General features: G+C 40.6%; 2 protein-coding genes across 2 annotated transcripts in view; one reads left to right on the top strand and one right to left on the bottom strand.

Moving 5' to 3' along the window:
* Window positions 1-12,030, bottom strand: part of LOC127417422 (peptidyl-prolyl cis-trans isomerase FKBP8-like) — a 76,756-nt gene extending 64,726 nt beyond the window's left edge. Inside the window, exons 1-4 of the mRNA XM_051657472.1 lie at window positions 12,012-12,030; window positions 7,793-8,442; window positions 6,347-6,516; window positions 5,828-5,916 (exon numbers count right to left, since the gene is read on the bottom strand). Of these exons, the coding sequence (XP_051513432.1) occupies window positions 5,828-5,916; window positions 6,347-6,516; window positions 7,793-8,411 (878 nt within the window). The 5' untranslated portion in view covers window positions 8,412-8,442; window positions 12,012-12,030. The remainder of the gene's footprint in view (window positions 1-5,827; window positions 5,917-6,346; window positions 6,517-7,792; window positions 8,443-12,011) is intronic.
* The window catches only part of LOC127417421 (RNA polymerase II elongation factor ELL-like), a 56,436-nt gene continuing 39,511 nt past the window's right edge, over window positions 10,930-27,854 (top strand). Inside the window, exons 1-2 of the mRNA XM_051657470.1 lie at window positions 10,930-11,067; window positions 14,183-14,230. Of these exons, the coding sequence (XP_051513430.1) occupies window positions 10,930-11,067; window positions 14,183-14,230 (186 nt within the window). The remainder of the gene's footprint in view (window positions 11,068-14,182; window positions 14,231-27,854) is intronic.

Below are 27,854 nucleotides of genomic sequence, written 5' to 3'. Positions count from 1 at the left end.
AGCCCCCTCGATGTGGCACCTCAGGCTCTGCCCCGCCTCGAGGCCCCACCCACCGGTACGGGCGATGTGATTGTCCCCTTGGTCCCCCTCGCCCGGAGTTTGGACACGTGGCTCGTGCTTTCCAACCCGTCACGATGGCTGACCTGGATTCAGTTCGCCAGGCGACCACCCAGGTTCAGCGCCGTCTGCTTCACCTCGGTGAAGGGCAAGAACGCTGCTACCTTGTGTGCAGAGATCGCTACCCTTCTACGGAAGGGTGCGATAGAGCCTGTCCCTCTGGCCGAGATGAAGAAGGGGTTTTACAGACCCTACTTCATCGTACCGAAGAAAGGCAGTGGGTTGTGGCCAATCTTGGACCTGCGAGTACTGAACCGGGACTTGCACAGACTCCTGTTCAAGATGCTGACACAAAAACGCATTTTAGCATTTAGCGAGCCTCCGGCATCAAGATTGGTTCGCGACGGTAGACCTGAAGGACACGTACTTCCATGTCTCGGTCTTACCTCGACACAGACCCTTCCTGCGGTTTGCTTTCGAGGGCCAGGCATACCAGTTCAAGGTCCTCCCCTTCGGCCTGTCCTGGTTCCCTCACATCTTCACAAAGGTCACAGAGGCAGCCCTTGCCCCGCTAAGGGAAGTGGGCATCCGCATCCTCAATTATCTCGACGACTGGCCAAACCTAGCTCACTCTCGGGATGTGTTGTGTGCGCACAGGGACCTGGTGCTCACGCACCTCAGCCAACTGGGGCTTCGGGTCAACTGGGAAAAGAGCAAGCTCTCCCCGGTTCAGAGCATTTCTTTTCTCGGCTTGGAGTTGGTCTCGATGACGGCGCGCCTCACGAACGAGCGTGCCCAGTCGGTGCTGAACTGTCTGAAGGCGTTCAGACAGAAGACAGTGGTTCCACTGAAAATGTTTCAGAGGCTCCTGGGGTATATGGCATCCTCAGCGGTGGTCACACCGCTCGGGTAGATGCACATGAGACTGCTTCAGCACTGGCTTCAGACTCAAGTCCCGAGATGGGCATGGCATCACGGGACACATCGCGTGGTCGTCACGCCGATCTGTCGCCGTCTCTTCAGCCCTTGGAACTACCTTGCATTTCTACGGGCAGGGGTTCCCCTAGAGCAGGTCTCCAGATGTGTCGTGGTTACGACGGACACCTCCAAGACGGGCTGGTGTGCCGTATGCACATCAACTGCCTTGAGTTGGCAGAACTACTCACCCTGCGGAGGTTCCAGCCGTTGATCCAGGGCAAGCACATGTTGGTCCGGACAGACAACACGTCAAGGCAGTCTGCGCTCCCGCTGCATGTCACAACTCACCCGCCTCAAGTCGCTACGAGCCACTCACATCCCGGGCGACCTCAACACCACAGAAGACGCGCTGTCATGACAGGTTACTCTCAGGGGACAAACAGAGGATCGCCCACTGGGTCGTTGATGCCATCGTGATGGCATATCACGCTCAGGATGTGCCGCCCCCTGTGGGGTTATTAGCACACCTACTAGGAGTGTAGCGGCCTCCTGGGCCCTGACCGGTAGCACCTCTGGCAGACATCTGCAGAGCAGTGGGCTGGGCAACACCCAACACCTTTGAGAGGTTCTACAATCTCCAGTTTGAGCCGGTTTCATCCCATGTATTGTCAGGTACGAGCAGGTAAGTTCCGGGACAGCTGGCCGGGTGTACCACTTGAGCATAGCGTCTTTCCCCTCCCTTGAGGTGAAGAAGTGCGCTTTTGACCCCCAGTCGGGTTTACAAGCTGTGATCCCTGGATGGCTTTCCTCCTTAGCTCTGTGGCAGACAAGTTTGCGGAGAAACTCACTGCCGGACCAGTACGTGTGCTAATTAGGCCCTGTACTGGGGTAGGTGCTCTCCGTGTGATATCTTCCACTAAACTGTTTCCCTGTCGGTAAACTGCATCTTCCTTGAGCAGAGGCCCCTCTGCCCCCGGTCACCATGTTTGCAGAAACTCCTCCCCCCTCTGGTAGGACCTACCATGTGACTTCTCCACATGACATACTTCTGACAAGACTCGGTAAGACCATGTGACGTATTTCCACTCAAAATACCCCCCCCCCGGGCGGGGTGTGGTCTCTGCGTGTCTTCCCTTTGGGAGTGACACCCCCTTGACGTAGACATTTATGGCCCTCAGTCGGTTAACAAATTCCACTCTTTTTGGGGAGAAAAAAGAGGAAAATAGGCCACAGCTGGGCTAGCCTGTCCCTATTGTTGGGCAGTCGACTTGTTTCCAAAGGACCGTTCGACGCTCATAAGAATGTTGGGGGAGGTTACGTGACGGCCTGGTGTGCTGGCTACGAGGCACACAGTGGTCTGCCCGTCTCTCACCGCCAGTCCATGCAACACAGTTCAGCTAGTTGTGGCGTTTTTTTATAGGGACACCTAGTGTCACTACATTGACACAACATTGAGCAAGTGACAGACAGGGAACGTCCTGGTTACTTTCGTAACCTCCATGCCCTGATGGAGGGAACGAGTCATTGTGTCCCTCTTGCCACAACACTAAACTACCCGCTGAAATGGCGGGGACCTTGTCTCGGCTTCTCAACACAAAACCTGAATGAGTGGTTGCATACCAGCTCCTTTTATACCCGTATGTCCGGGGGAGTGGCATGCAAATTCCACTCGCCAATTCCCACTGGCCTTTTTTCAAAAAGCAGAAGTGTTTGGGGCTCCCAAGAGTGACCCCTAATGTCACTACATCGACACAACGTCTCATTCCCTCCATCAGGAAACGGAGGTTACAAAAGTAACCAGTACGTTTTTGGTGCTGCTTCTCCTTTAAGACATGACAGTAAACGTTATGATTGGCTCTTGATTCTCGACTGACCTGCTCTCTACTTGCCATCTCAATGCTCACCATTACTGGGTGGGGCTACGGAAGTAATACGATAAAGGAGGCATTGATATGTTGTTGTGGAGGCGATCAGATGCAAATGTCTACCACACTGTGACATCACAAAGTGGAGGAAGTAGAGAACGAGTCTTTTTGGCAGCTTGGTTTCAACAAATGCTATTTTTGCAATGAGGAGGAAGTTTTGAGCTCTGAAACGTACTGTAAGTTTTTCTAGTAAAAAAAAAACTCTTACATGTGAAAAGATCGAGGAAAATGTAATTCCTTTTATCATGACCCCTTTAACATTGTAGAAATTACACACATATCATAAAGGGTTTTATTTCAAAACAAATATGTATTGGCTTGCTTTTAGCACCTCTATTAAATACTGCTACTTTATAGGGAAGCACTGTCTGTCTGTAGGTGTGTGTGTATGTGTGTTGTACCCATTCAGTGCCATGGGAGGAGATGTTGCCACAGTGGCTTTGCTGTCACCCTTTTAACTGCTGGCAAGAAGCCTGTGAGGTCTACCTTAGGGCCAGGGCTAAATTTAAGTTTGCTGCTCACAGCCCTAATCAGTAGCATCAAAACAACCATTAACTGTGGATCTGTCTACTTATCATGGACGCTTGCTCCCAGTGGAGGCTACACATAACAGGGCCAAAGAGAGAGAATCATACAGGAGCATGTCCCATCAGCCCCTGTGTCTGCACTGCTACAGCCATACCTAACAATCACTCTAGAGCCCTCTCAAGCTATACACACACACACACACGCACTTGTGCAGTCAGCATACAAACAGACAAAAGCTCAAGACTACAATCATGAAACAAGAACAACATGTTCCAGGCTTGTGTTCCCCCAGGATCTCTGAGTAATGTTTGGTCAATTCATGCTTAAAGGTAAATCTCTACTAAGAAAATTCATGCCTGAAATACCCTCTAAATTACAGACATGGGTCCAGAATGCAGCTGCATGTTTCCTGAAGATGGAATCAAAGTCACATTGCAGTGAAGGAATAGCACTTTGAACTGGAAATGGCACATGGTTAGCCGTACAATTGATTTAAAGTCAATTCACAATGCAAAATCGCAAACTCTTGAACTTCTTTACGTCTAAGAGCACATGACCACAGTTCATTGCTTATCTACACGCACAGATTTGCTTTGTGGATATCTGAATGCAATCTAAACAAATGCAAAACAAACCAACTATTGATATCAGTACTACTGGCCTATTTTAGGAATGTTCTGGGTTTGATACAAATTATACAAATTTACAGCATTTGTAGCAAAATGTTGATTACAAAAAAAATTATTTTGTCTCATTCTTCATATATAGAAAAAAAAAAAAAAAAAGAGGTCATTGTAAAGCACTTATAATGGTAGTGATCGGTGCCAGTCCATAAACATTAAAATACACAATGTTTCAAAAGTATAGCTAAAAGACGTAAATATTATGAGTGTTAACATGATTTTAGTGTGATAAAATCGCTTACCAACCTTATGTGTGAAATTATATCCAATATAAAAATGTTGTTGTCATGACAACAAAACACAGGTAAATCCCTGTTTATGCCTTGTGGCTATAATTTTGAAACAGTGAGTATTTTATGGATTGGACCCTTTCACTTCAATTGGAAGTGCCTTACTATAATCACACTATTTGTTTTCTGTTAATAAACGATGGGCGAATCAGATTTATTTGTGTGCTAATCAACAATATGCCACAAATGCTGTTGTTTGACCTTAAGTTGTATTGAACCCAGAACATTCCTTTAATCATCTATTTAAGAAGATTCATTGACATGATAAAATGACTTGTATTTCTACAGCATATATTAACAGTATGTAGATGCAAACATTGTGCTACATGTATATTTTATGTCTGGTCATATATGTGTTGGTCATTTTCTGCTTTTTCATATGGCTGGTCATCACAGACTTTGTGACTAGAGGGTTCAGGAAGGAGAGTTTGTTTGCAGTACATTGAAATGCTTTGTGGTTTGTGAAATTAGGAAACAACATGTCCCAAACTTGTGTGTAATTAAGGTACAAGGTCTAGAAGTGGAGCTCTTATTAATAATATCAACATATTTGTGTTTGTTGGCGGATAAATGGTCATTTTACTTTTGCAATCATCTGATATATGTGTCACACAATCCTTTGAATGTGCTGATTTAGACAACAGTTTTGAAAGTGAAAAAGACACACATCAACCACAGACATACAACTAAACTAACATCTGAATGTGTGTTCAACCACACTGTTAATTTGTGAGTGAAGTGAGTTGTTAAACAAAATTATTGCCTATAGTTAAAGAATTGAGAGGAAAGGGAATGGGAGGGGAGGGGTTTCTGGCCATTCTTGAATGCCCTGAGTGGTGGTTTGGGGAGGCCATCTGCTCCTGTTCATGGTTCATTTAGCAAGCTACTGGGGACAGGATGTTTGCCCTGGAAGCAACAGGTATAAAGGACTTTGTCCCCACCCTGTGAGGACAGAAGTTACTTTACTTTTTCAAACTGAAGTCGCAAGAGACCTGTTTAGCAATACTCTCTCCACCCTCCCCTCCTTCTTGAATTCCTAACTTATAACAGAATGAGAAAATATCCAAAAAACAAGCCCAATTCCATTTTAGCCAAATGTCCATGGTTGTTTTGCAAACACTGCTGAATAGACCAGCATATTTGGTAACCAGCATATGTTTTGTTTTGGTCGCTGGTCGCTACATAAACCAGCAAGACTTCCTTGGTCAACCAGTTTCACCAGAAAGACCATGCTGACTGACCAGCCTCAGCAACAGCAGCCTCAGTTTTGTTGGTGAACAGCATGGATATATTGGCCCATTCAGCTGGACCAGCACAAACCAGAGTAAACCAGCCTAGACCAGCATTAAATTCATTAAACTGGTCTTTTCAGTAGGGAAGTGTTTTTGTGTATTAGGCAAATAGTAGGTAAATTTTCTCTTCTTACCTTCCTAGGAGTGCATAGGTGTACTGTGAATCGGCAAGCAGTAAAGCGATCTCCCCCTTCTTCATTGAAATGACACACTCTTCCAGAGCCTATACATGGAGAACAGTCACATTTATCAGATAAATATTAGATATCAGATATCACATAAACTTTATCAGATAACATCATCATCAGTGTCATCCTCCAAGTCAAGAGTACTACCTTCAAAGGAACTATATTTATTCATGGATTTTTTTGCACTTTGAAAGCCTAAATAATTTGGCAAACAAGACTGACCTTCCTAACCTTCCAAAAAAAAAAAAAAAAGTGAATATAATTCACATAAGCAAACAGGTTACTTTTCCCAGCCTTGGGTAAACACATACAGTACTCAAAATGTAAAAACACAGATTAATCCCAATGGAAGTCTCAACAGGCAGCAGGTGCAAGGTGACAGGTAGTATGTGGGCAGGTGTTCCGGAGTGTCTTGTGAGTATGTAGTGAGAGGCTGCCCCTCCTCTGTCTGTTGATGTGTCTCACCTGGTTGACGTCTCCTTCCCCAATAACAAAGACCAGCTTGCTGTCTTTCTCCACCACAGTCCTATCCTCTAGCACACCCTGCATTTTCAGCATGACCTCTTGACCCCAAGTAGGGGTCAGGGCACTCTCAGGACTGGCTTGTAACACCTTTTTCCTCAGCAGACGGTCATCTAGAAATGGTCAGGGTAGTGATGGGAAAGGGGGTAGGGGAATTATGTCAACAAGACCAAAAGACCCTATAGCAAGATTGTCAGTCTTGGGCACGTGTATAATGTGGTAAGTAGCCTAGATATACACTGATGGCCAAAAGTTTGGAATAATGTACAGATTATGCTGTTTCGGAAGGAAATTGGTACTTTAATTCACCAAAGTGGCATTCAACTCATCACAAAGTATAGTCAGGACATTACTGATGTAAAAAACAGCACCATCACTATTTGAAAAAAAAAAATCATTTTTGATCAAATCTAGACAGGCCCCATTTCCAGCAGCCATCACTCCAACACCTTATCCTTGAGTAATCATGCTAAATTGCTAATTTGGTACTACAAAATCACTTGCCATTATATCAAACACAGTTGAAAGTTATTTGGTTCGTTAAATTAAGCTTAAGTTTGTGTTTGTTTTTGAGTTGCCACAGTATGCAATAGACTGGCATGTCTTAAGGTCAATATTATGTCAAAAATGGCAGAAAAGAAACTTGTCAGTCAATCATTGTTTTGAGGAATGAAGGCTATACAATGCTTGAAATTGCCAAAAAAAAAAAAAAAAACAAACAAAAAAAACACCAGTTTCATGTACAACAGTAAAGGGAAGACTCCGGGGTCAAGCCTTATGGGAAGAATTGCAAAGGAAAAGCCACTTTTGAAACAGAAAATCAAAAAGAAAAGGTTAGAGTAGGCAAAGAAACACAGACATTGGACAACAGATAATTGGAAAAGAGTGTTATGGATCTTAACCCCATTGAGTTTTTGTGGGATCAGCTAGACTGTAAAGTGTGTGAGAAGTGCCCGACAAGACACATCTATGGCAAGTGCTACAGGAAGTGTGGGGTGAAATGTCACCTGAGTATCTGGACAAACTGACAGCTAGAATGCCAAGGATCTGTAAAGCTGTCATTGCTGCACGTCCAGGATTTTTGATGAGAACTCTTTGAAATAGTTTAAGAAGTTCTGAACATTTTTATTTTATTTTATTTTATTTATTTATTTCAAATTGTAATAGTAATTTTTCACTTTATTAATGTCCTGACTATACATTTTGATCAGCTGAATGCCACTTTGGTGAATTAAAAGTACCAATTTCTTTCCGTAACTGCAAAATCTGTACATTATTCCAAACTTTTGGCTGCCAGTGTAGCATTTGGAGTATCAAGGAGGGATTTGCAACATGATAAGATATGATAAGATATAAGAAGCAAACAAATATATGCTATCATGGACCTACCTGTAAGGTCCACCCAGTTCTCTGCCAGAAACAACTCCTCAAAGATGGTGGTGGTCCACTCTTCCACCTCATAGTCTGGGAAAAGTGTATCCTCTGAGCTGTCACTCCCTTCCACTGCCTCAATTTCCTTAAACCGAACTGTTTTCCCAAAGCTGGGAGTCTTTGTGAGTTTTCTGTTCTCCTCTGTGTCTGATTCATTGGTCACAGGTGTAGTGCAGTGGGTATTTGAGTTGGTGGCCTCTCTGCCAGGATCATTGCCCCCTGTGTCCATTTTGTTTATGTCACTTACATTTTCAGTACACTTCATCTCGCTTATTTCCTCTGCCTCTTTATTCTCAATTTCATCTTTCTTCTCACTTCCTTTATTATTCTCTTTGTCCTCCATTGCTTTCTTCTCACCCCCCTTCCCTGTGACATCCATTCTCCGCAGCTCCATGATTGGTCCTTGTGGCACCTGCCAGGGCTGTAGAATAGCTGCCTCACTGTTTAGATCCTCCTGGTCCCCAGAGCCTGGATCGGCATGCCTAACTGATTCTACAAATGTGTCAGACTCCAATGCTTTCTCCTCCAGTTCTTCAGCCTCTGGTTCCATTTCCCCACATGGTGCCAGGGATACCATCTGTCTCTTCTTTATGGTGTTGAGTGTCTTCCTAGAACATGCAAAAATTTGAAAAATTAATATTGGTGCTGTTCAACAGCCAAACTGATGAACACCTGCATCCATTAGCGACGGCGTGTAGTATATTCTAAAGCAGAGTGTCCACATGGACTGTAATAGAATTATCATGGAAATGCAGAGCTGTATGTCATAAATCCCATCTGTGGCCAGTCAATTTTCTTAAAAGCTTCGTAAATGGTCCTTCTTTTAATGTTTTGCTGTGAATGCTGTAATTTCACTGCTGCAAAATGTCTCATATATGAAAGAAAACAAGAAATGATCAATGCACAAGAATTGTGTTGAAATGTAAAGCCCTCCTGGTCAGTAGGGTTGTACAGTGATAATCTGCTGGATTAGAAGAGCAAAATCTAATCTGCCCCAACGTCTGTAAGCTTCTTAATGACTTCATCGCGTCATCCCGTAATGCTGTTTTCATAAATGCGTCCACCAATAAGAGGACTTCAGGGACTGGCTGCTATTCTGGTTATTTCTGCCTTATAAAATGATGCACATTTATAATAATATGTAATGTATTGTTGTAAATGTAAAGTATTTCATTATATGTATAGTGTATTTTAATGTATGGATTGGTAATATTTTGTTTAGATACTGAGCAGGTACAGAGAAAAACCTCTGCACTTAAGGAGAACAGGCAATGACAGAAGATAGCACAATCAGAACACACAAACAGGTTTTTCCTGGTTTGCAACATGCCTCACTCTAAAGGGAACATAAATAATTTCAAAACGAGACAAGATTTTTCACTGTTTTTATACGTGATTACACCTAACATATCCTCAAAACATACATTTTTCTTAGATCACTAAAATGTTTATGATAAATGCCACATTTAGACTGCATGTCCTTTAATTTGAAATCATTTGTTAAATTCATAAATTATAAATTATATAAGCAATTTTATTTTTATTGTATTAAATTTTATGACAAATTATTTTAAAATATTTGTGAGATATGATGTAATATATAAAAGATCCTGTTGTAATATGAATCATTATGATGTTTTGCCAAGCATAAGTGCATTTTCTTTAAGGCCATGTCAGCTAAGAGCTTATCCATCATAGTATATGCAATTATGCATGTAATTTTAAATACAGTTTTGAGAATGTTGATCTTGGTTTTGTCTCTACAGATGAAACACACAAGAGAGTTTTAGTCACTTTCTACATTCTCTAGAGGTGTTGGCACTGTTTATGGTACAGTACAATTTACCAAAGGGCACAGGGCTGATATTTTGTTTGACCTGGGCATTATAATGGCAATTAGACTGGTGCATGGAGTAGTGTACTATGCATGAATAGCCACTAAGTTATGTGGATGACCAGACACTATACTTACACTTTGATTAACATGTATCACAAATGTTTTCTCAATGTGATATCCAAAAAGACTAATGTTTGAGCGAGGTTCATCTTTCAACTGCAGATTGCCACACACTGTAAATCTTGCCAACCCTCTGCAACATCTGCCAACTTGCTAATTGTAAAATCCCCAATCATTTTTTTAAAAAGTAGGTGGAAATGAAGAGAGTTCCAGAGAACAAACACATCACATAACTCAAGGCTTAATTAAATTAAATAATAGAATTTGTAATGCACATTGATCAATGTTACAAATCATAGTATTTTTTCATAATCCTTCATTTACAATGTTTTGACAAATTTTCTACTTGAATTGCTTATCTAATTTGAGGTGCAGCCTCACTCCAGTGAATCTGATGTACTTTAATCTCTACTTTCATAGATCACTTCCTAAGACTCTGGCACTTTAGCTATGGATCTGTTCGCTTAATGGCGCTCTTGATCTTAAACTTACCTGTATTTTTTATGTTAAAATACATGTTTACATGAACTCCCATGCTTTCAGTCAGTGGCATGTTTTTATAAACCACAATCTGAGGTAACTGTTTGTCCAGTAGGCTTCAGATGTCCCTGTGTCTCAGACAGCCATATGGCAAGTAGTTTCCATTAGAGACTATGAGAAAAGTCCTTAATCCAAAGGCCTAAGCACTTTGTCTGTTGGGGATTATGTCTTTCCAATTAACCTAAATTCCCTATGTATTTATTTTTTTTCTTCATCACTGTCAATTTCACCTCATCTGTTTGTAATCTTAAAAGGTGCAGATGATTGCCTGGCTAGATGAATCGTGTGTGTGTGTGTGTGTGTGTGTGTGTGTGTGTGTGCGTGCGCGCGCGCGCTTTTATCGACTTTAAATTACCGAGTTTTTTGCTGATCGTTTTGTTCACAGGACATTTCTTTAATACCACATAATCTCCAAAGACTTGCACTGATGCTCCAATGATTTCCTCTCCAAACCTTCAATGCCCAAGTGTAATTTAGTACTGAAATAAAAATGCATATTGTATGTGTCTATGACGTCGGCACAACGCTATCCCGTAACTCCGCCCAGCAGAGAGTGACGTTTGGACGAGAATGTCGCCAGTTCACCTCAGTTCCAGACATGGCAGCGTTGAGACAGGAGCATCGGTACGGACTCTCCTGTGCAAAGATTAATAAAAGCGTTCCCAACAAAACAATCTTTCACGTCAAGCTAACCGACACTGCCATCCGGACGCTGGAAGCGTATCAGAATCTCAAGGTAACGCATTTTATTTTATTTCGCAAGTGCTTATGTCGTAAACAGTGCCCTAGTGATCTCAATGGGACAGAAAGAAAAGTTCGCAGAACTTCAAACGGGTTGCTTCCGTTATATTGTTAAACCTCCGGCTTGTAAAGTGTTGATTTATTTTATCAGAGTCAGTCGCTTCAAGTGCCATATGCTGTCTTAACAGGGACATAAATATCTTGACTGGAGGAAATCGGCCAAATCCTACTGTTACTGTTGCTTTAAAGTTCAATATTCAATGTTGCTTATTGACATTTTTTTAAGGGAAAATAAATTTGAACCGCGTTATTTTTCCGTAAAGTTGTTTGAAATTAAAATTTTCACTTCCACTTTGGATATAACTTAAACTCCCCGATTTATTATTTATGACAAATCATTAGAAATGCAGGATGACAGTGATGTAATGCTGAAAATTACATTATTTATTATCATTTTAAACTATGCATGTGAAGTTTTTGTATTTGAGCTCTCACAGGGATCATACGGTCTCGAGCACGAACGTTTAGTAGCATTTAACAATTCAAGGATACATTGGGTTTTTTTAATTTCGTTATCAACTAATTTGAATTTCCTTGAAACATTTCACGCGGCTGTAAAGGTATTTGTGAGCTATCCGCAGATTTGAAGCGTATTTAACCTGCTATTGTCTCTTTAAATAAATTAAAGTTTGTAATCTGTTGTTGCATTGATGAGCTTTGAGTATTGAATGGGGATTGCTTGACAACCATGGTCGACTAAACCTTAAAATAATAAGCTGCTTTTCACTGAGGAGGTCATTTAAAACCTTTCTTAATGCACCGTTCACCTCATGTTAAGAAAATTCCTAATAAGCCGCTGTTTTGCCTATTAAACGCCGTTGAGCAGTCAATACATTGTCAGAGTCGGGTGGACAGCACAGATTCCAGTAATATCAATACCTCAGCAGCAAACGTGGACGCCAGTTGGACGGGGCGCTTTGCCAGTCTCTTTCGTATTGTTTTTTTAGTCCTTTAAACGCTTGGACGCCGTCCCGATGTCGTCGCTTATTGGTCAGTCAAGCGGGTAGAATGTCGTTTGACCCAATCAGGACACAAGAGGACTTCCTCGAGCTTGTAACAGCAGCTCGAGAATAAACGTTCTGTTGTCAATCATATGTGACCTAGTAAAAAAAAAAAAGGCCAAACCGAAGTAGAAATGAACGTTTGTGTAAGTAATCGTTTCCTTTGTTAAAGGGATAGTTGAGCAAGAAATGTTTATTGAAGGGAGAGTTAACCCTTAAATTATGGTCAAAAAATGGTCATTATTTACTCACCCACATGTTGTTCTCAAATCTGTCTGTAACACAGACATTGTTAACAGAAGTTAGGCTTAGGCACCATTCACTTTCCCTGCACCCCCCCCCCCCCTCCAAACAATGAAAGTGTAATGCCTAAAATCTCCTTTTGTGTTCCATGGAAGAAGGAAGTCATATGGTTTTGGAACAACATGAGAGTGATTAATTAATGGTGAACTATCCCATTTAAATATTAATGTTTCAATCAGTAAAAGTTTGTACAAGGCATTCATAACGGTCCATTCCATATGCCACTGAGGTCTCGTATTATCATTTTAGATAACTGACGGTGTAACTGTGAAATGACGGTGACAGTCCAACACCTTGTTGTGGTCTAGTCAGGTCACTATTCCTCATTGGCTTCCTCAGAACTGCGCTCATTATGGTCTTATAAGCTTTCGCTTCCACTGAATTAAAAAACAAAGTTAAAGCAGCCACAGCACCCCCCCTTCATTTATGTTTAGCCACTAATCCGGCCACATGACAACAAACTCAACCAATAAGCCTGGATTTTTTAATAAGCAACTTGAGCTTCACTGTATGCATCGAGTGACGTGACTGCCTCTCCCTGTAACATCTATAATAGATAAACATGCTTGTTGACCAAGCTCCAGCTGTACCTTGAAGATAATAAGTGCTATCTTTTGACCTTGCTTAAAGGTTTTGAGTGTTGCGGGGGGAAGCCTAATTTCCCCCCCCTCCATCTCAGCAATTTATTTGAGAGATGTGAATGAGTCTTTTACTGTTTATACAGTATATATTATATATATGCTATTGTTGATTTTCATGGACATTGGACCGAGAAGAGTGTTCAAAGTTCAACTCACAGCATATTAGAGATTGTTATATAAAAGGCCTATTTGGACTCTCTCTCTTTTTTTTTTTTTTTTTTTTTTTTTTTTTGGCACTAGACAAACACCACAGGGCTGATAACGTACAGGCCTGTCTGATTGTATCTGATGTACCTTTAGAGAGAAAGGCATAATGCTACTGTAACTTACCTTTAGTCCTAATAACAGGAAAAAAAAAGAAAAGACGAGAATGTGAATTTGTTGCTTAAAAGCTTTTATGGGGCATTTCCCATGCTGTTTACTCTGGCTCACCATCACTTCTCATAAATGTGTACCGGCGCACACACACACACGCACTCAACATCTTCACACCCATAAACTCCTCACACAATAACATTTGATTGACTCATGTCTTTCAAGTTGAGATTTATTAATCGGACGCATTCCAGTGCAGATTAGCGAAGCCCAGCCTTGATCTTTAGGCTTGCACAAGCAGAACCATGACACTGCCGAGAGGCCAGTCACAGCCAGGCTTTCTCTCAGTAGCAACCCCCCTCATTCCCAGTCTGCATGAATTAATACAGGAGAGAACTGTGCCTCTGTCAATGGGTGCAAGCAAGTAATGTGAGACTGTAATTACTGTGAAGGGAGGCTAATAGGTAGGCATGCTATTTCACTGAAGTTACTACATAAACACAGCTTGTGGAAATGCAGGCATCATGGGCAAACATTCAATTTGAAGCTGATAATTGTAAAGTACAATGGGGTTATTTTTACGTAAACATTGTTTTGCCTTGTTTTTAAAGCATCTCTTAAGCGATGCATTGCCTTCATTCTTAGAGAATGCTAACTCAGGTGAGATGATGCATTTCCAGGATCAAGAGAGTGCCTCTTTGCTATATAATTCTTTCTATCTAATAATAGTAGATGCTAACCAACCTCTTTTTACCTCTTTTTTTTTTTTTTTTTTTTTTTCTGTCCCCAGGGGTCCTTACCAAATCAGCCAGCAATTTGCTTCAAGGGGAACCAGGGGGTAAGATGAATGTGTTTTTCCTCACCCTCCTGATGCCTAAAAAACAGAATGCTAAGCACAACAGTGACCACCCACTTTTTTAGTTGTCTGGGTTCCGGAATTATTTTCCCCATTCATTTCTTCAATTGAGTTTTTATAAAATCTTTCATAAAAGAGTTGTAAGCCATGAACCAAACCAACCAGCTATGAGGAGAATCACAACATCACAAACTTTGTTTTGAGGCAAAATTATTTGAAAAATCAGACATATAGACAAGAGTATAAGGCTGTATACTTTAACGTCTTTAATGAGGGCACAAACTACAATCCCATGAAGCATTGCGAATGATGTAATTGAATAAGAAACGATGTGAATATACAAAACTGTTGAATATAGGTTGTTGATTATAAGCCTAGAAACAATATATCTGACATTCATTGCAAAATATTCCGATATGTACAAATATATAAGTAGTTTAAGGGTGAAGGGAGATCAACTCAATTACATCATTCACTGTGCGTAATGGGAGTCATGTTTCGTGGGTTTTGTTGGCTGCAGTTCTCTGATTGGTGGATCTTTCTCTGCTGTACCATGGGTAATGCAGTTGTTTACCATGTGTCTGTTATCAAACAACATTTTTAAACAATAAAGTTGAAATAACGCAAACGGATGGCTTCGACGGAAGCATATATTATCGGTGAACAACCTCGTAGTTCACGGTAGGTCTGTCTTAAAGCTTTATATAATTGAAAATCAATTTGTCTGTGGGATAAATTAATGGTAATTTTACTTCTGGAACCAGACTGTTGGTTCCAGAAGTATTAGAGCTGATTGTTGTGTCGTGCAGCAAAAACTCACGGCACCTCTCGGCTGCCTGCATACTCTCAATATTTCATGAGTTCCTGAAATGGAGAAGGAACTATAGCTTGCGGTGACACCACCCTTAGGGCCTGCGTAACTAGATTGGAAACATTTATATAATTATAGCTGCATTCGCATTTGTAAGCACAGTTACGTGTATTTCGTCGCCGACATAAATTAGGAAAGTGTCATCATTTGGATGCAATTTCTTAACAATTATGGGCTTCATAACGCCAGTGGTTTTGCATATGTGAGTTTTGTTATTTACAACTAGTGTGATTGGCAGTGCAGCATGCGGTCGCACTGTACAGCCTATAGGTGAATTTTTAGTGGGGGGTGCATTCCATTGAAACGGCTGTGAAAAAGATGCCTGTGTCAAACCGGATTAGCACATTCAGCCATAGCACCTCCCCATCACTGCCTGCTAGGCTCCTGTATGTTAAACACTATTTTGCCCCATCTATAACAGGCCATCTAATCCAAATGCCAGTCTGACTTCACATGAAGTGACTTTGCTCTGTACACAAATGGTGGACTGTGTGATAAACTTGCGGTGGGAAGCCCGGGAGAGGCTACTCAACACCCTCAGTCTGCATGCCAGGTTATTGGGTCAGACTGGCGACTGGGAAGGCTTTGTCAGGAGCTCTGGGAGGAGGTGGGGGTGTTGGTAAACCGAAGGGAGCCTCTTGTGTCTTTATGCCTGTTGTCTCAGCACACACATGAAAGACCTGTGACAAGGAGGGGGATAACCATGGCCGCCATGTCTCCTAAAGACAGCATCCTTCAACCCCCACTAATTCCACTGTTACAATATGCAAAATACTGGCACATGTAGTCAAGCTAATGAAGTTTCCTTCCATTTTCAAATGGAGTAGTGCAGTTGTGTCAAGTGCGTAAAACTGAAATACATTCTAATTGTCAAATTAGATTTAGTGATTCTATCTTTAGCCCATTACATATTCAAATTGGCTGCACTGAATTTAAGCGTTCATCCCCTCCTCCCCAGATAATGGGCTGCTGGGCATTAACGAGGAACTTGAGCCGTGTGTGTATGTGCACATGTGTGTGTTTGTATGTGTGTCAGGGTGACAAATTAAGCTATTTCTCCTGGGGGTAGGGAATGATGTTAAGACCACAGCACTGAAGCCATGTTATCAGTCATACTATTAAGCTTAAACCTCACTTATGTCTGGCTTGACATAATGTGGACCATCATGGAGAGGTATATTTGAACAGCAATTGCATGGACCACAGGAGACATACAGTACTCTCCCATTTTGGCCAGTGTTAGCCAAGTAATTTTCCTTTATCTGCAGGAGGGCTTCCCCATAACAGGGAATTCCTATAAACATTGTTCTAGCTTGTCTCCTGACCTTTGCAAGGCAGTGTGGAAAAGTTAGAAAGTGGGGGATTGTTCAGCTTCCATTTCCCACAAGCTTGACAATGCCCACTCATGTGGCACTTAAGACATAATTTAAACAATGCTTGGGTGCCTAGTACAGATGGTAGGAGCTTTAAATTGCTGGATTCTTTCCAGCTGTGTACAAGGATGATGCAACTACTAAGAAATAACATGAGATAAAGATGCGTAGAGTAATGTTGGTAAAATTCCTTTTATTTTGCCGGGAGTGATCCCCGCTACTAGAGGATTTATGGAATCTGAATGTCTTTGATGGCCTCACTGGGGATATGGGAGCGCGTTCAGGTTCACTTCGGATTTACAAAGACTGGTGTTTCACATCGTGCAGCCCCATTTTCTTTTGGTAAAAGGATTTTTGATGCACAAAGTTCAGTTATATGCAGGCAAGAACTACAGATGTCTCTCTCAATATACAGAAGCAGCTCTCAATTTTTACAAGACTTGGTCAGGTGGTTCAAAAAAGGTTACCTTTTTTGAGAAATTTCAGATGCTGTTAAACTATTTAGTTCAGTAGTTGTAATGAAATGTAAACCAATTATTTAAAAAATGTGTAAATTCTTTTCTTACTGGGCATGCTGATTTTATATAGTATTTTATTGAGATAACTACATTTGGTTTTGCCAAGCACCTCACCATACAATACATGTCGCCATACATGTACAGGTGCATCTCAGTAAATTAGAATGTCGTGGAAAAGTTCATTTATTTCAGTAATTCAACTCAAATTTTTGTAATAAATATTAAATAAATTCAATGCACACAGACTGAAGTAGTTTAAGTCTTTGGTTCTTTTAATTGTGATGATTTTGGCTCACATTTAACAAAAACCCACCAATTCACTATCTCAAAAAATTAGAATACATCATAATCACCAATAAAAAAAAAAACATTTAGTGAATTGTTGGCCTTCTGGAAAGTATGTTCATTTACTGTATATGTACTCAATACTTGGTAGGGGCTCCTATTGCATTAATTACTGCCTCAATTCGGCATGGCATGGAGGTGATCAGTTTGTGGCACTGCTGAGGTGGTATGGAAGCCCAGGTTTCTTTGACAGTGGCCTTCAGCTCATCTGCATTTTTTGGTCTCTTGTTTCTCATTTTCCTCTTGACAATACCCCATAGATTCTCTATGGGGTTCAGGTCTGGTGAGTTTGCTGGCCAGTCAAGCACACCAACACCATGGTCATTTAACCAACTTTTGGTGCTTTTGGCAGTGTGGGCAGGTGCCAAATCCTGCTGGAAAATGAAATCAGCATCTTTAAAAAGCTGGTCAGCAGAAGGAAGCATGAAGTGCTCCAAAATTTCTTGGTAAACAGGTGCAGTGACTTTGGTTTTCAAAGAACACAATGGACCAACACCAGCAGATGACATTGCACCCCAAATCATCACAGACTGTGGAAACTTAACACTGGACTTCAAGCAACTTGGGCTATGAGCTTCTCCACCCTTCCTCCAGACTCTAGGACCTTGGTTTCCAAATGAAATACAAAACTTGCTCTCATCTGAAAAGAGGACTTTGGAACACTGGGCAACAGTCCAGTTCTTCTTCTCCTTAGCCCAGGTAAGACGCCTCTGACGTTGTCTGTGGTTCAGGAGTGGCTTAACAAGAGGAATACGACAACTGTAGCCAAATTCCTTGACATGTCTGTGTGTGGTGGCTCTTGATGCCTTGACCCCAGCCTCAGTCCATTCCTTGTGAAGTTCACCCAAATTCTTGAATCGATTTTGCTTGACAATCATAAGGCTGCGGTTCTCTTGGTTGGTTGTGCATCTTTTTCTTCCACACTTTTTCCCTTCCACTCAACTTTCTGTTAACATGCTTGGATACATCACTCTGTGAACAGCCAGCTTCTTTGGCAATGAATGTTTGTGGCTTACCCTCCTTGTGAAGGGTGTCAATGATTGTCTTCTGGACAACTGTCAGATCAGCAGTCTTCCCCATGATTGTGTAGCCTAGTGAACCAAACTGAGAGACCATTTTGAAGGCTCAGGAAACCTTTGCAGGTGTTTTGAGTTGATTAGCTGATTGGCATGTCACCATATTCTAATTTTTTGAGATCGTGAATTGGTGGGTTTTTGTTAAATGTGAGCCAAAATCATCACAATTAAAAGAACCAAAGACTTAAACTACTTCAGTCTGTGTGCATTGAATTTATTTAATACATGAGTTTCACAATTTGAGTTGAATTACTGAAATAAATGAACTTTTCCACGACATTCTAATTTACTGAGATGCACCTGTATGTCACAATTTGCCACAATATCGTAAATGAATTGTGACTGTAACTGCAGCAAACTCAAGAGTGAGAGTGAATCTGCAGGTTTAGTTTCAAACTCTTTTGTGCCTCTTAGAAGCAGTTCTGACTACACTGCGAAACGCAAAGAGTTTGCGCTTATTTAGATGACCCTCTTCTTCATTGTTGAAATACAGAATGCCATGATATGAACACACAATAGTAAAAAACACTGATAAAAATAAATATTGATCCAATATTGTAAGAAAAAGTATCATGATATATCGATATATGATTGTATTGGCACAGCCCCATACATTGATTATTTGTACTTTTCTAAATATAAAAACAATTAACTGTAAATAGCTTTAAAAAAGGGCTTAAAAAGAACAAATGACCAAACAAATGCCCTAACATATACTCTTTCCCTTAAACATAACTTTTAACCTTAAATATTGATGTTGGAGCAAAAAGGTTATTGACTTGTTATTTGTCAAATACCCATTTGTCACTAGCTATGTTTCCATCCATATTTGATTTATGCGAAAAACCATACTATCGCACAAACAATGTGCGAATAAAGCTGCGTTTCCATCTCGTGTTCAAAAGGACAAAATCGTCGGTGCAGCCACTGTGACTCTTTTATTGATTAAAAATTCACGGTTTAGAACATGCAGACAAAACACTGTCTCATGTCTGGGAGCGACAGTGCATCACACAGTTCTGGGAGCACTATGTGTGTGCATTCCTCCATCCTTATGACTTTATCGTGCGGATCTTTAAGAAATCAGTGCGTCAATAAACCTGCTCATCGGCACAATTTAAGTTTGTATTTAATTTATTCGCTCTGCAAAATCTTAGCAAGCTTTGGATTTTCAGGACACCATTATATAAGGATTACCAGAGCAAAAAAATTCTTGGATGGAAACCCAGCTATTTTTCTATTTTATAGCATTTAAATAGCTATAAGTGAGAAATCATATTAAAGCATTCTAGGTGTCCACTGAACACCTATTGTCACTTGTGTCAGTGTTTATGTAACATAAGAGATTACATTTTAATAACAAACAGGATGGCATCATTTAAGCATTATTTGCTTAACTACCCACCATTAAGCAAAGTATTGTTGAAAGTGCTGCACTCTTTTGACACAACATTGTTTGCATTCTTGTTTGCTTACAGTGTTCATCATCTATGTAAAGACACTTATGCTTCACAACTTCTTATCAGATTCAACCGAGGGTGAAAGTGTAAATCAACCTAATGACTTAGATGTTGCGTTGCACAATATATTCACAATTTTGTTGTACAGTTTTACTAAATGCAAAGTAGCTGGTCCAGCATCAGTATGAGTTTGTCTTTAAGTTTCCTGTGTGTGTGTATGTGTGTGTGTTCTGTGGCACCAGCTTGTGGTTGGAGGTGGGGTGTAAAGCATTCCTGTGAGATGTTTAGCTAACCCCCCCTCGTCTGTTCCTGTCGTCATCACCGCAATTGTCTCAACCTGATCTTTTCTCCTCTTCCCTTGGATTTACCAGTTCTCCATCTCCCACCTTCGATGACTGCGTGCACTTGAGGATGTGACAGTTCCTTATAGTGCGTATTAGTGTATATTAGTATACATGCATGTCTGCATGTGTATGATAAAGTCTAACTGGAGGCGACAGTGAGTGTGTTAGCTACAGTGGTTGTCTGAGCCAGGTCCTGTGTGTGTGTGTGTGTGTGTGTGTGTGTGTTTGAGTGTGCCTGGCCTTTTTTTTCCTCCTGAAAGCTAATTAGAATGACAATAAGAGGAATGAGCGTAGAATGCAGAGAGTCCCTGGCAGCAGAGGCTGTGTGGAAGGGAGCTGTCCCACGTGTGAATGAAAGGGCACACGCCGCTTCTTTCATCCAGATGTGACGTGCTCGGCAACATGCACAGAGCTCTGAGTGCCCGTCTCGTCTGGGGCCCCGGTGTTTTGACTGCCAGAGCTGTTTGTGACTCAGTCTCTGATAAAGGCCTTGCAAGAGCAAGTAGGATTTTATTTTTCAGTTTACAAAGAATGTTTCAGCCAAATGCGAATAAAACGTGACTGTGGCAAGTAAAAAAAATATATAAATTTTCATCAGTTGACCTGAATTTTTAGCAACAGCAACATGCATGGTTTAAATCGCATTGTAAGAGTGATAGTCTGACCCTCTGATTTAAATGATGCAGGAAAACGCTTATTTACATGTCTTCTGGAGTTTCTTTCCTTCTCAGAACTCCATGTGGTGATGCATATGTGTAATATTCTTTACATTAAACCACCCAGACAAAAATATGGGGAACAAAATCCCAATGGGTCTCTGCTTTTGTAACAGGTGGAGTTTGACAGAGAGACGGACACTGTCTTATCTTATACAGTATATGATCAGATGAGTGACACAATGACCTGTGTGGTTTGTTTAGAAATATACAGATATTTTAATAAAATAGCAAAATAATAATGTATTAATTATTTAAAATATACATGTAATTATGTAAAATGTAGTTTCATGGCCTGTTTGAAATATTCATGGCTGGTAAATTTTCTCAATGGACCCTTTTCACATTTCTGGATTTGGAATTTGGAAGTAAACTACAGTGGGGTAGACTTCTAAAGCAGTGAATGGGAGACCACAGCAAATATAATTTTTTTGCATTCACTTTCCAACAACAAAAAAATAAAATAAATAAAATAAAGGAAGAGAAAAGAGGAAACAAATGAGCGAAAATAGTGAATTACGGCAGTCAGATGAGAGAAAGATTAGAAACCTCATTGCAGCAGTGGTCACTAGTTTTTTTTTATTTTATTATTGCTAGGGTAATATAATACAAAGTATAATGTTATACATTTGCACTAAATAATAATGAAAATGTAAAAAAAGTTTGATAGAATAAGCTGCTTAAAGGGATGGTTCACCCCAAAATTACATTTCTTTCATTTACTCAACATCATGCCATCCCAGATGCGTATGACTTAGTTTCTTCTGCTTAACACAATTTTTTTTTTTTTTTAGAAGAATATCTCAGCTCTGTAGGTCCATACAATGCAAGTGAATGGTGACCAGAACTTTGAAGTGCCAAAAATCACACTAAGCAAGCATAAAAGTAATCCATAAGACTCCAGTGGTTAATCAGTGTCTTCTGAAGTGATCTAATTATTTTTGGGTGAGAACAGACCATATGTAACTCCTTTTTCACGATAAATCTTGACATCAAGCATAATCCATCTTGTAACCACAATCATGCCGAGAGACTCCATTTGCAAGATGTACTGTGAAAACGGATCACTTCAGAAGACATTGATTAAAAAACTGGAGACTTATAGATTACTTTTATGCTTCATGTATGCTCTTTTTGGAGCTTCAAAGTTCTGGTCACCATTCACTTGCATTATGAAGACCTACAGAGCTGAAATATTTCTTTTGTGTTCTGCAGAAGAAAGAAAGTGCTTAAATGGGCCTGAGAGGAGCCAAGAACCTGCAGAGGAAGATCACAAAAACAGTCTTTTCATGCATGGGCACACAAAGGGCATGCTCGCAGTTCTGATGTTCTGCCAGGAAAGATTTCTGAAAGAACATTATGCTTTGTATTGTAACATTATACTTTATACTTTGAATTATATTTCCCTACCATTACCCTAGTCTTTAAACATTACACATGAACAGACTGCTGCTGAATCTGTAACACTCTCCTTAATTGATTCTTGAAACCCTTTTACTCCTTTTATGTCACGTTATTGTCTGACTTGTTAATTCAAATTGAAGTGTGTAATTTATGTGCCATTACTGGCGCTAAGCAGAGTTCCAATATAATGAATTTTCAAACAGTTTTCCTGAACTCGACTGTTCAATGTCTGGACAAAACTAGGAAGTCTCGCCTCAAACTCGCACAATTGGTTGAGCCAATGTTGCTATGTCAGGCTGGTCAGGATGCTCAAACAAACAGAGCAACAGTGTTTACTCCTTTTGTGGGAATCATCCTATAAATGCTATGGTTGTCACCACATATGCAACTGGGATAGGAGACAGTATGTTGACATCGAAAAAATTACACACTACACCTTTAAAGAATATTGGCATCCTGTTGCCATTTACATTAATTGGATGTGGTGATCTTCAGTCACATAAGTGGATCCATTGATTCGTTGCCTGTAGCAGGGCATATTGACTTGGCAGCAGGATACATGCATTCTATAAACTTCAAAGTTTATAAAAGTTTTTCATCACATGGGTTGTTTAAATCTTATTTGAAGAGTATTCATGCCCATGTCTAGCTGTCACGTGGATGCATTTAAAAACGGTCTGATGCTTTTCTTAAATAGTTCACCCAAATTTTATTCTGTCTTCATTTACTCACCCTCATCTTGTTCCAAACCTTGGACTGACTGACTTCTGTTGAAGAAAGTGGAAAAGGAGATGTTAGGCAGAATTTTCACTGTATGGGAAAGAACAGTATCAGCATTCTTGAAAATTTATTTTCATCTCTTCAACGGAACACACTCCCTACATTTACATGGACACCAGAAAGCCATTCATTACGATAAAGCTGCTTAAGGCTCGAAATCGGCGTACTGTATGCATTTACATGGGCTGTGTTAGAGGCTTTTTTTTTTAACTCTCTTATAGATGCAGCTCGTTCAGTAAGCAGCTTTCTCCACAGCAACGTAATTTCCCTGCAATGCTGGAGTAAATAACAATCATGGGATCCGAGGAGTCTTCGCTATTTTTTTTTCCTCTGTTGCGTCGCTTTATTTCCAGATATTCCAGAGTTGTTGCTGTGTTTGTTTCCTTAACTTTCTATCATGACATGCAGTGGAATTGCACTGCAATACTGGGGTTTCCTCTTGCAAAAAAACTCCAGGATTCCCCCAATTTACCGGCACATAAAGGCAAATGTGGGGGACAGTCTATATTTTACCTTTGTGTGTATAAATGGGTATAGTTTATAGTGTATGTGCTTTTCCCACTGTACTCCTGGAAATGTTTAATTCTTTCTGCTATGTTGACTTGTTGTTGGGCTCCACCCTATAACGTTTGTTTTCCGGTCTGTTCACACACATGAGCACTCCTCAGAAACCTGTAATAACGGCACTTATGCATTTTACATCAGTGCTTCCCAACCTGGGGGTCGCGAAGGTCTCTCTATTTTGTGGGTTACAAGAAGAAAAAAGTGGAATGTGTGAAAGTTATTTTTTAATTATTTTAGTAATAAAGCACCATCAAATAGGGCCATTTTGAGTATTTTAATCATATTTTATTGTTTATGAGATATTTGAAAAGACAAGACACACAGTATGTCTAACATAGTCGTCTTTAAATAAATGTTCAAAGTTTTTGTAGTAATACAAAAAATGTCTCTTCGATGGAGAGGGGGTCATTTGGGATTTTGAATGTTAAAATAGGGGTCCCTTGGAAAAAAGGTTGGGAACCACTGATTTACATGACCACATAAGCCGCGTTCTCTGGGGAAACCCAGGTGTGTTAAACCGCTTTCTTTTAATCCCTTAAGCAGTGTAAGCAAATCAGTGTTCTCGTGTACACAACGTTTCAGAACGCAACTTTCTGCAAAAACTCTGGAATAAACCATTTTCTTAAGTGCATGTAAATGTAGTCAGTCAGTTGACGAGTTTGGAAAGACATGAGGGTGATTAAAATATGTCATAATTATCATTTTACTCGCTATTTGCTATAAAAAAAAATGATTGATTTCCCTGCATTTAACACAGATAATCTTGCAAATGCATAAAAACTACTACACATGCTTTTAAAGCTTGCTTTGTATGTGAATTTTCAAAATGTTCAAAATTAACCAATGAAAACATAGAGAGTTGTTCCACTATTGTAATCGCAGAAGCCTGCGTGGCTGTGGATGCCCCCATAGACCTGCCTCTACTTAATTTGTGCAGACTCGTCACTATAGTAACTGACAGGAGAGTGGAGGATGGCTTCTGGCTGCTCCCTGAATGGGCTGCATATGAAAACAGCATGCGGGGTGCTCTCCTTCACAATTACCAACACACACACACACACACACACACATACACACGCGCAGACACAGGGATGGTTATAGAGTCAGGTCACCCAGCGCTTACTGAGTTTGACAGATTAGCCCTCAGGTGCTAGAGAGGAGAGAGAGGCAGATTTTGCTTGGCATCTGAGGCTGTTCCTCAGGGGATGAAGCAGCCACCACAACCCCCTCTACCTCATCCCTCCTTCAGCTCCACAGCTTCTCATCCCCAACACCCCTCCAAACTTAAACCACCCCCCATTCATCAGCAGATATCCACATTCACCCCCCTCTGATTCCTCCCCATTTAAATGTAATGGACTTCAACCCGGTGCTGCGACATTGTGCTTCAGAGTGATTTAATGTTAAAGAGAGAGGCAAGCTCATGCACTGCATCCACCATACGTGACTTATGGCACACTCGTTGATCATGTGGTAAACAGTGGCTGAGAACTCCAGATGTTTTAAGAAATTTGACAGGGTTTCCTATAATGTAGCTTGCGTTATTATCTGTCATCTGTGTTTGCACAGGTCATAGCAGTTCCCCTTCTCCTAAATTCCACTTGTTAGCGCCAATTCTCATTCATATCTCATATATCTTTATCAGATGTTGTGATGGTATTTCAGAGAAGAACATTGGCGTATTCACATTTCCCATAATTCTTCTATTTTGGTCCTTATAGAATAGGGATGGGTCATGATCCACAACTAGACGTCAGACTGTAGAAGATGAGACAGGTCACTGATATGCTTAAGAATAAGAGAAATTGTAACGCAGATTATAGCGGCTCTAGGAATGGAAGGCCAACCTTTTTGAGAAATTCCCTGTCAATTTTCATTGAGAACGTGCATGCATTTCAGCTGGACCAGTCTGTAAGTAGCTTACAGGTTTTTTTTTTTTTTGGTGTGATCTAAGCTCAAGAAGCACAATTTATGATGCAACTGTTGTCATATTTTATTGCTGATTTGAAATGTGTTATTTGCTCGTAATCTTGACTAACCATTTTGGAGATTTTGGTCTTTCCCTTTTCAAGTTTATAGAAGCTGTACTTGTATCCAAAGAAAATAGTGTCCCAATAGCGTTAATTATTTATTAATTATAATAATGGCAGCGTGCTATGTTTTAGCTGTTCAACAGTTTCCGTGCGAAAACCCATTCCTCGAAGTTGCATCATTTCAGTTCGGCCCTTTTAAAACGCTGCAACAAACACATTCAGATGAAAATTTTTGGCTGTTGCTTCACATCTTGCACTGTTTTTCGCTGTTGCATCACCGTCACATCTTGCACTGTTTTTTTTGAGCATCCTGATGCAAATGTTGCATTTTCTTTCAAGCCATCATGTTAGTTAAATATTTCAACTTTTAAATGTGTTTCAAGACTCTTGATTTCAGTTGCGTTCTGTCTACCTGTTTTGAAACGAAAGAATGCATCTTATGTAAATGGCACCTAAGAATCCTTTGAGTCGAGTCAGGTGAACGTGAAATCAGCCTAATTATACAGGGCTGCCTGAAGACCAATTAGTTGGTTAGTCATTCAAGCAATCCACCGACTGGTTGATTTTGAAAATGTCATTTTGCACATTCCTAGCTCTATTAATTCTACATCTGTCATATGTGGTCAGTTGTTGTGATGATAAGAAATGTTTGCGCATAGTTCCTAACTCACAGCCACAGATGCCATAAATCTCCTATTTCGGCCCTTATGGAGTGGATTATTATTAGACGTAGAAACAGCTCTGTATAATCCCAAGCCCTGTTTTGTCTACTGTCTCTCGCCTCCCCCAATCTCACTCTCTCCATCTTTATCTTCTGTCACTATAGCCCCCCCCCCCCCCCCCCCTTTTTTTTTTCTTTTTTTGATGAGTGGCTCTGTCCGTTTCGGATCGGGGGGGGGGTCATGTTGTGCCGTTTGTCGGTCCTGGGCAGGGATGCCCCATCTTCACCCTTCCCCCACCCTTTCCAACAGGCCACACGTTCCTGCTGCTTATGAATAAAACAGCTCGAACTCCGTGCCATTGCATGCGCGGAAACAAAAGAAGAGCGCCTCGCGGGAGCCGCAGATGAGCATGCGGCGTGAAGAGAACAATAGTGATGATTGTGATGAAGACTGACTGTTGAGTTGACCAAAGGCCTTATGAGGAGGAACCAGCGGAACTAATTTAACCAGGCCAAAGAAAACTGAGCAAAGAGCCATTATGCAGAGCTCCTAAAGTAGAAGGTGCGCATTACGTGACTGGTCAAAGTCAAAGAGTCATGGCAAGCACTGTAATTGCTGTACCAGAGATAAAAGCTTTGAGTTTTGGCTGCGAGATTTTGATCTCCAGTTTATATCAGTGGTTTTCAACTGGACCCATATTTTTACATTGGACATGAAGTTGCAAAAATAACAAAAATGTCCTTTCAGTCAAACATTGAAATGCATTCATATTATGAACTGCATAGGCTCAACAAAATGTAAAATGAATAATGTAGCTTAAATAGAAAATGGTATAATTTAATACAGAATTGTAATTAACCAGTCTAACACAAAAGAACAAACACTTAGCCAAATGCTACTTTATATTAACATTAGCCATATTACCAGGTGACTGAAGAATTTGTGCCAAAATACCATGGACATTGATTGGTTGCACAGCCTTTGACGTCAACAACAAAAGATACAAAGTGTTTTCTCCACCCTTTGAGAAGTTGATAAGCCTTTTTTTTTTTTTTAACTGTGCTTAACCATATGGTTAGTTGAATTGTAATATCTTCATTAAGCATTGTTTTTCCTTGCTGTCTGATCACATCAGAACAGATCTGCAACCCACTTTTGGGTCACGACCCACCAGTTGAAAACCATTGGATTAAAGTACATTTTAATGAAAGTTTGCTTTGTTTAATGTTTTGACACACAAAAAGATTGTTAAACAATATGTTAACTGGCAGTGGCAGTTGTTTACTAGGCAGGTGAGTTCCATTGCCCAGGTTTGAAGTAATAATGCCAAAGTGTGAGGACAAGATGTTCTGTCTCTTCTCTTACGTACACTGACCCCAAAAAAGAAAAAAACAACACCTGAAACAACACAACAGTCTTTCCAAACAGATGTGCACTTCATCAGAACAAAATACAAATGT

This window comes from Myxocyprinus asiaticus, chromosome 26, assembly GCF_019703515.2.
Source record: "Myxocyprinus asiaticus isolate MX2 ecotype Aquarium Trade chromosome 26, UBuf_Myxa_2, whole genome shotgun sequence".
NCBI classification, from domain to species: domain Eukaryota; kingdom Metazoa; phylum Chordata; class Actinopteri; order Cypriniformes; family Catostomidae; genus Myxocyprinus; species Myxocyprinus asiaticus.
Note: the sequence above shows the minus strand (reverse complement) of the source record. Positions and strands in the feature narration are given on the sequence as shown.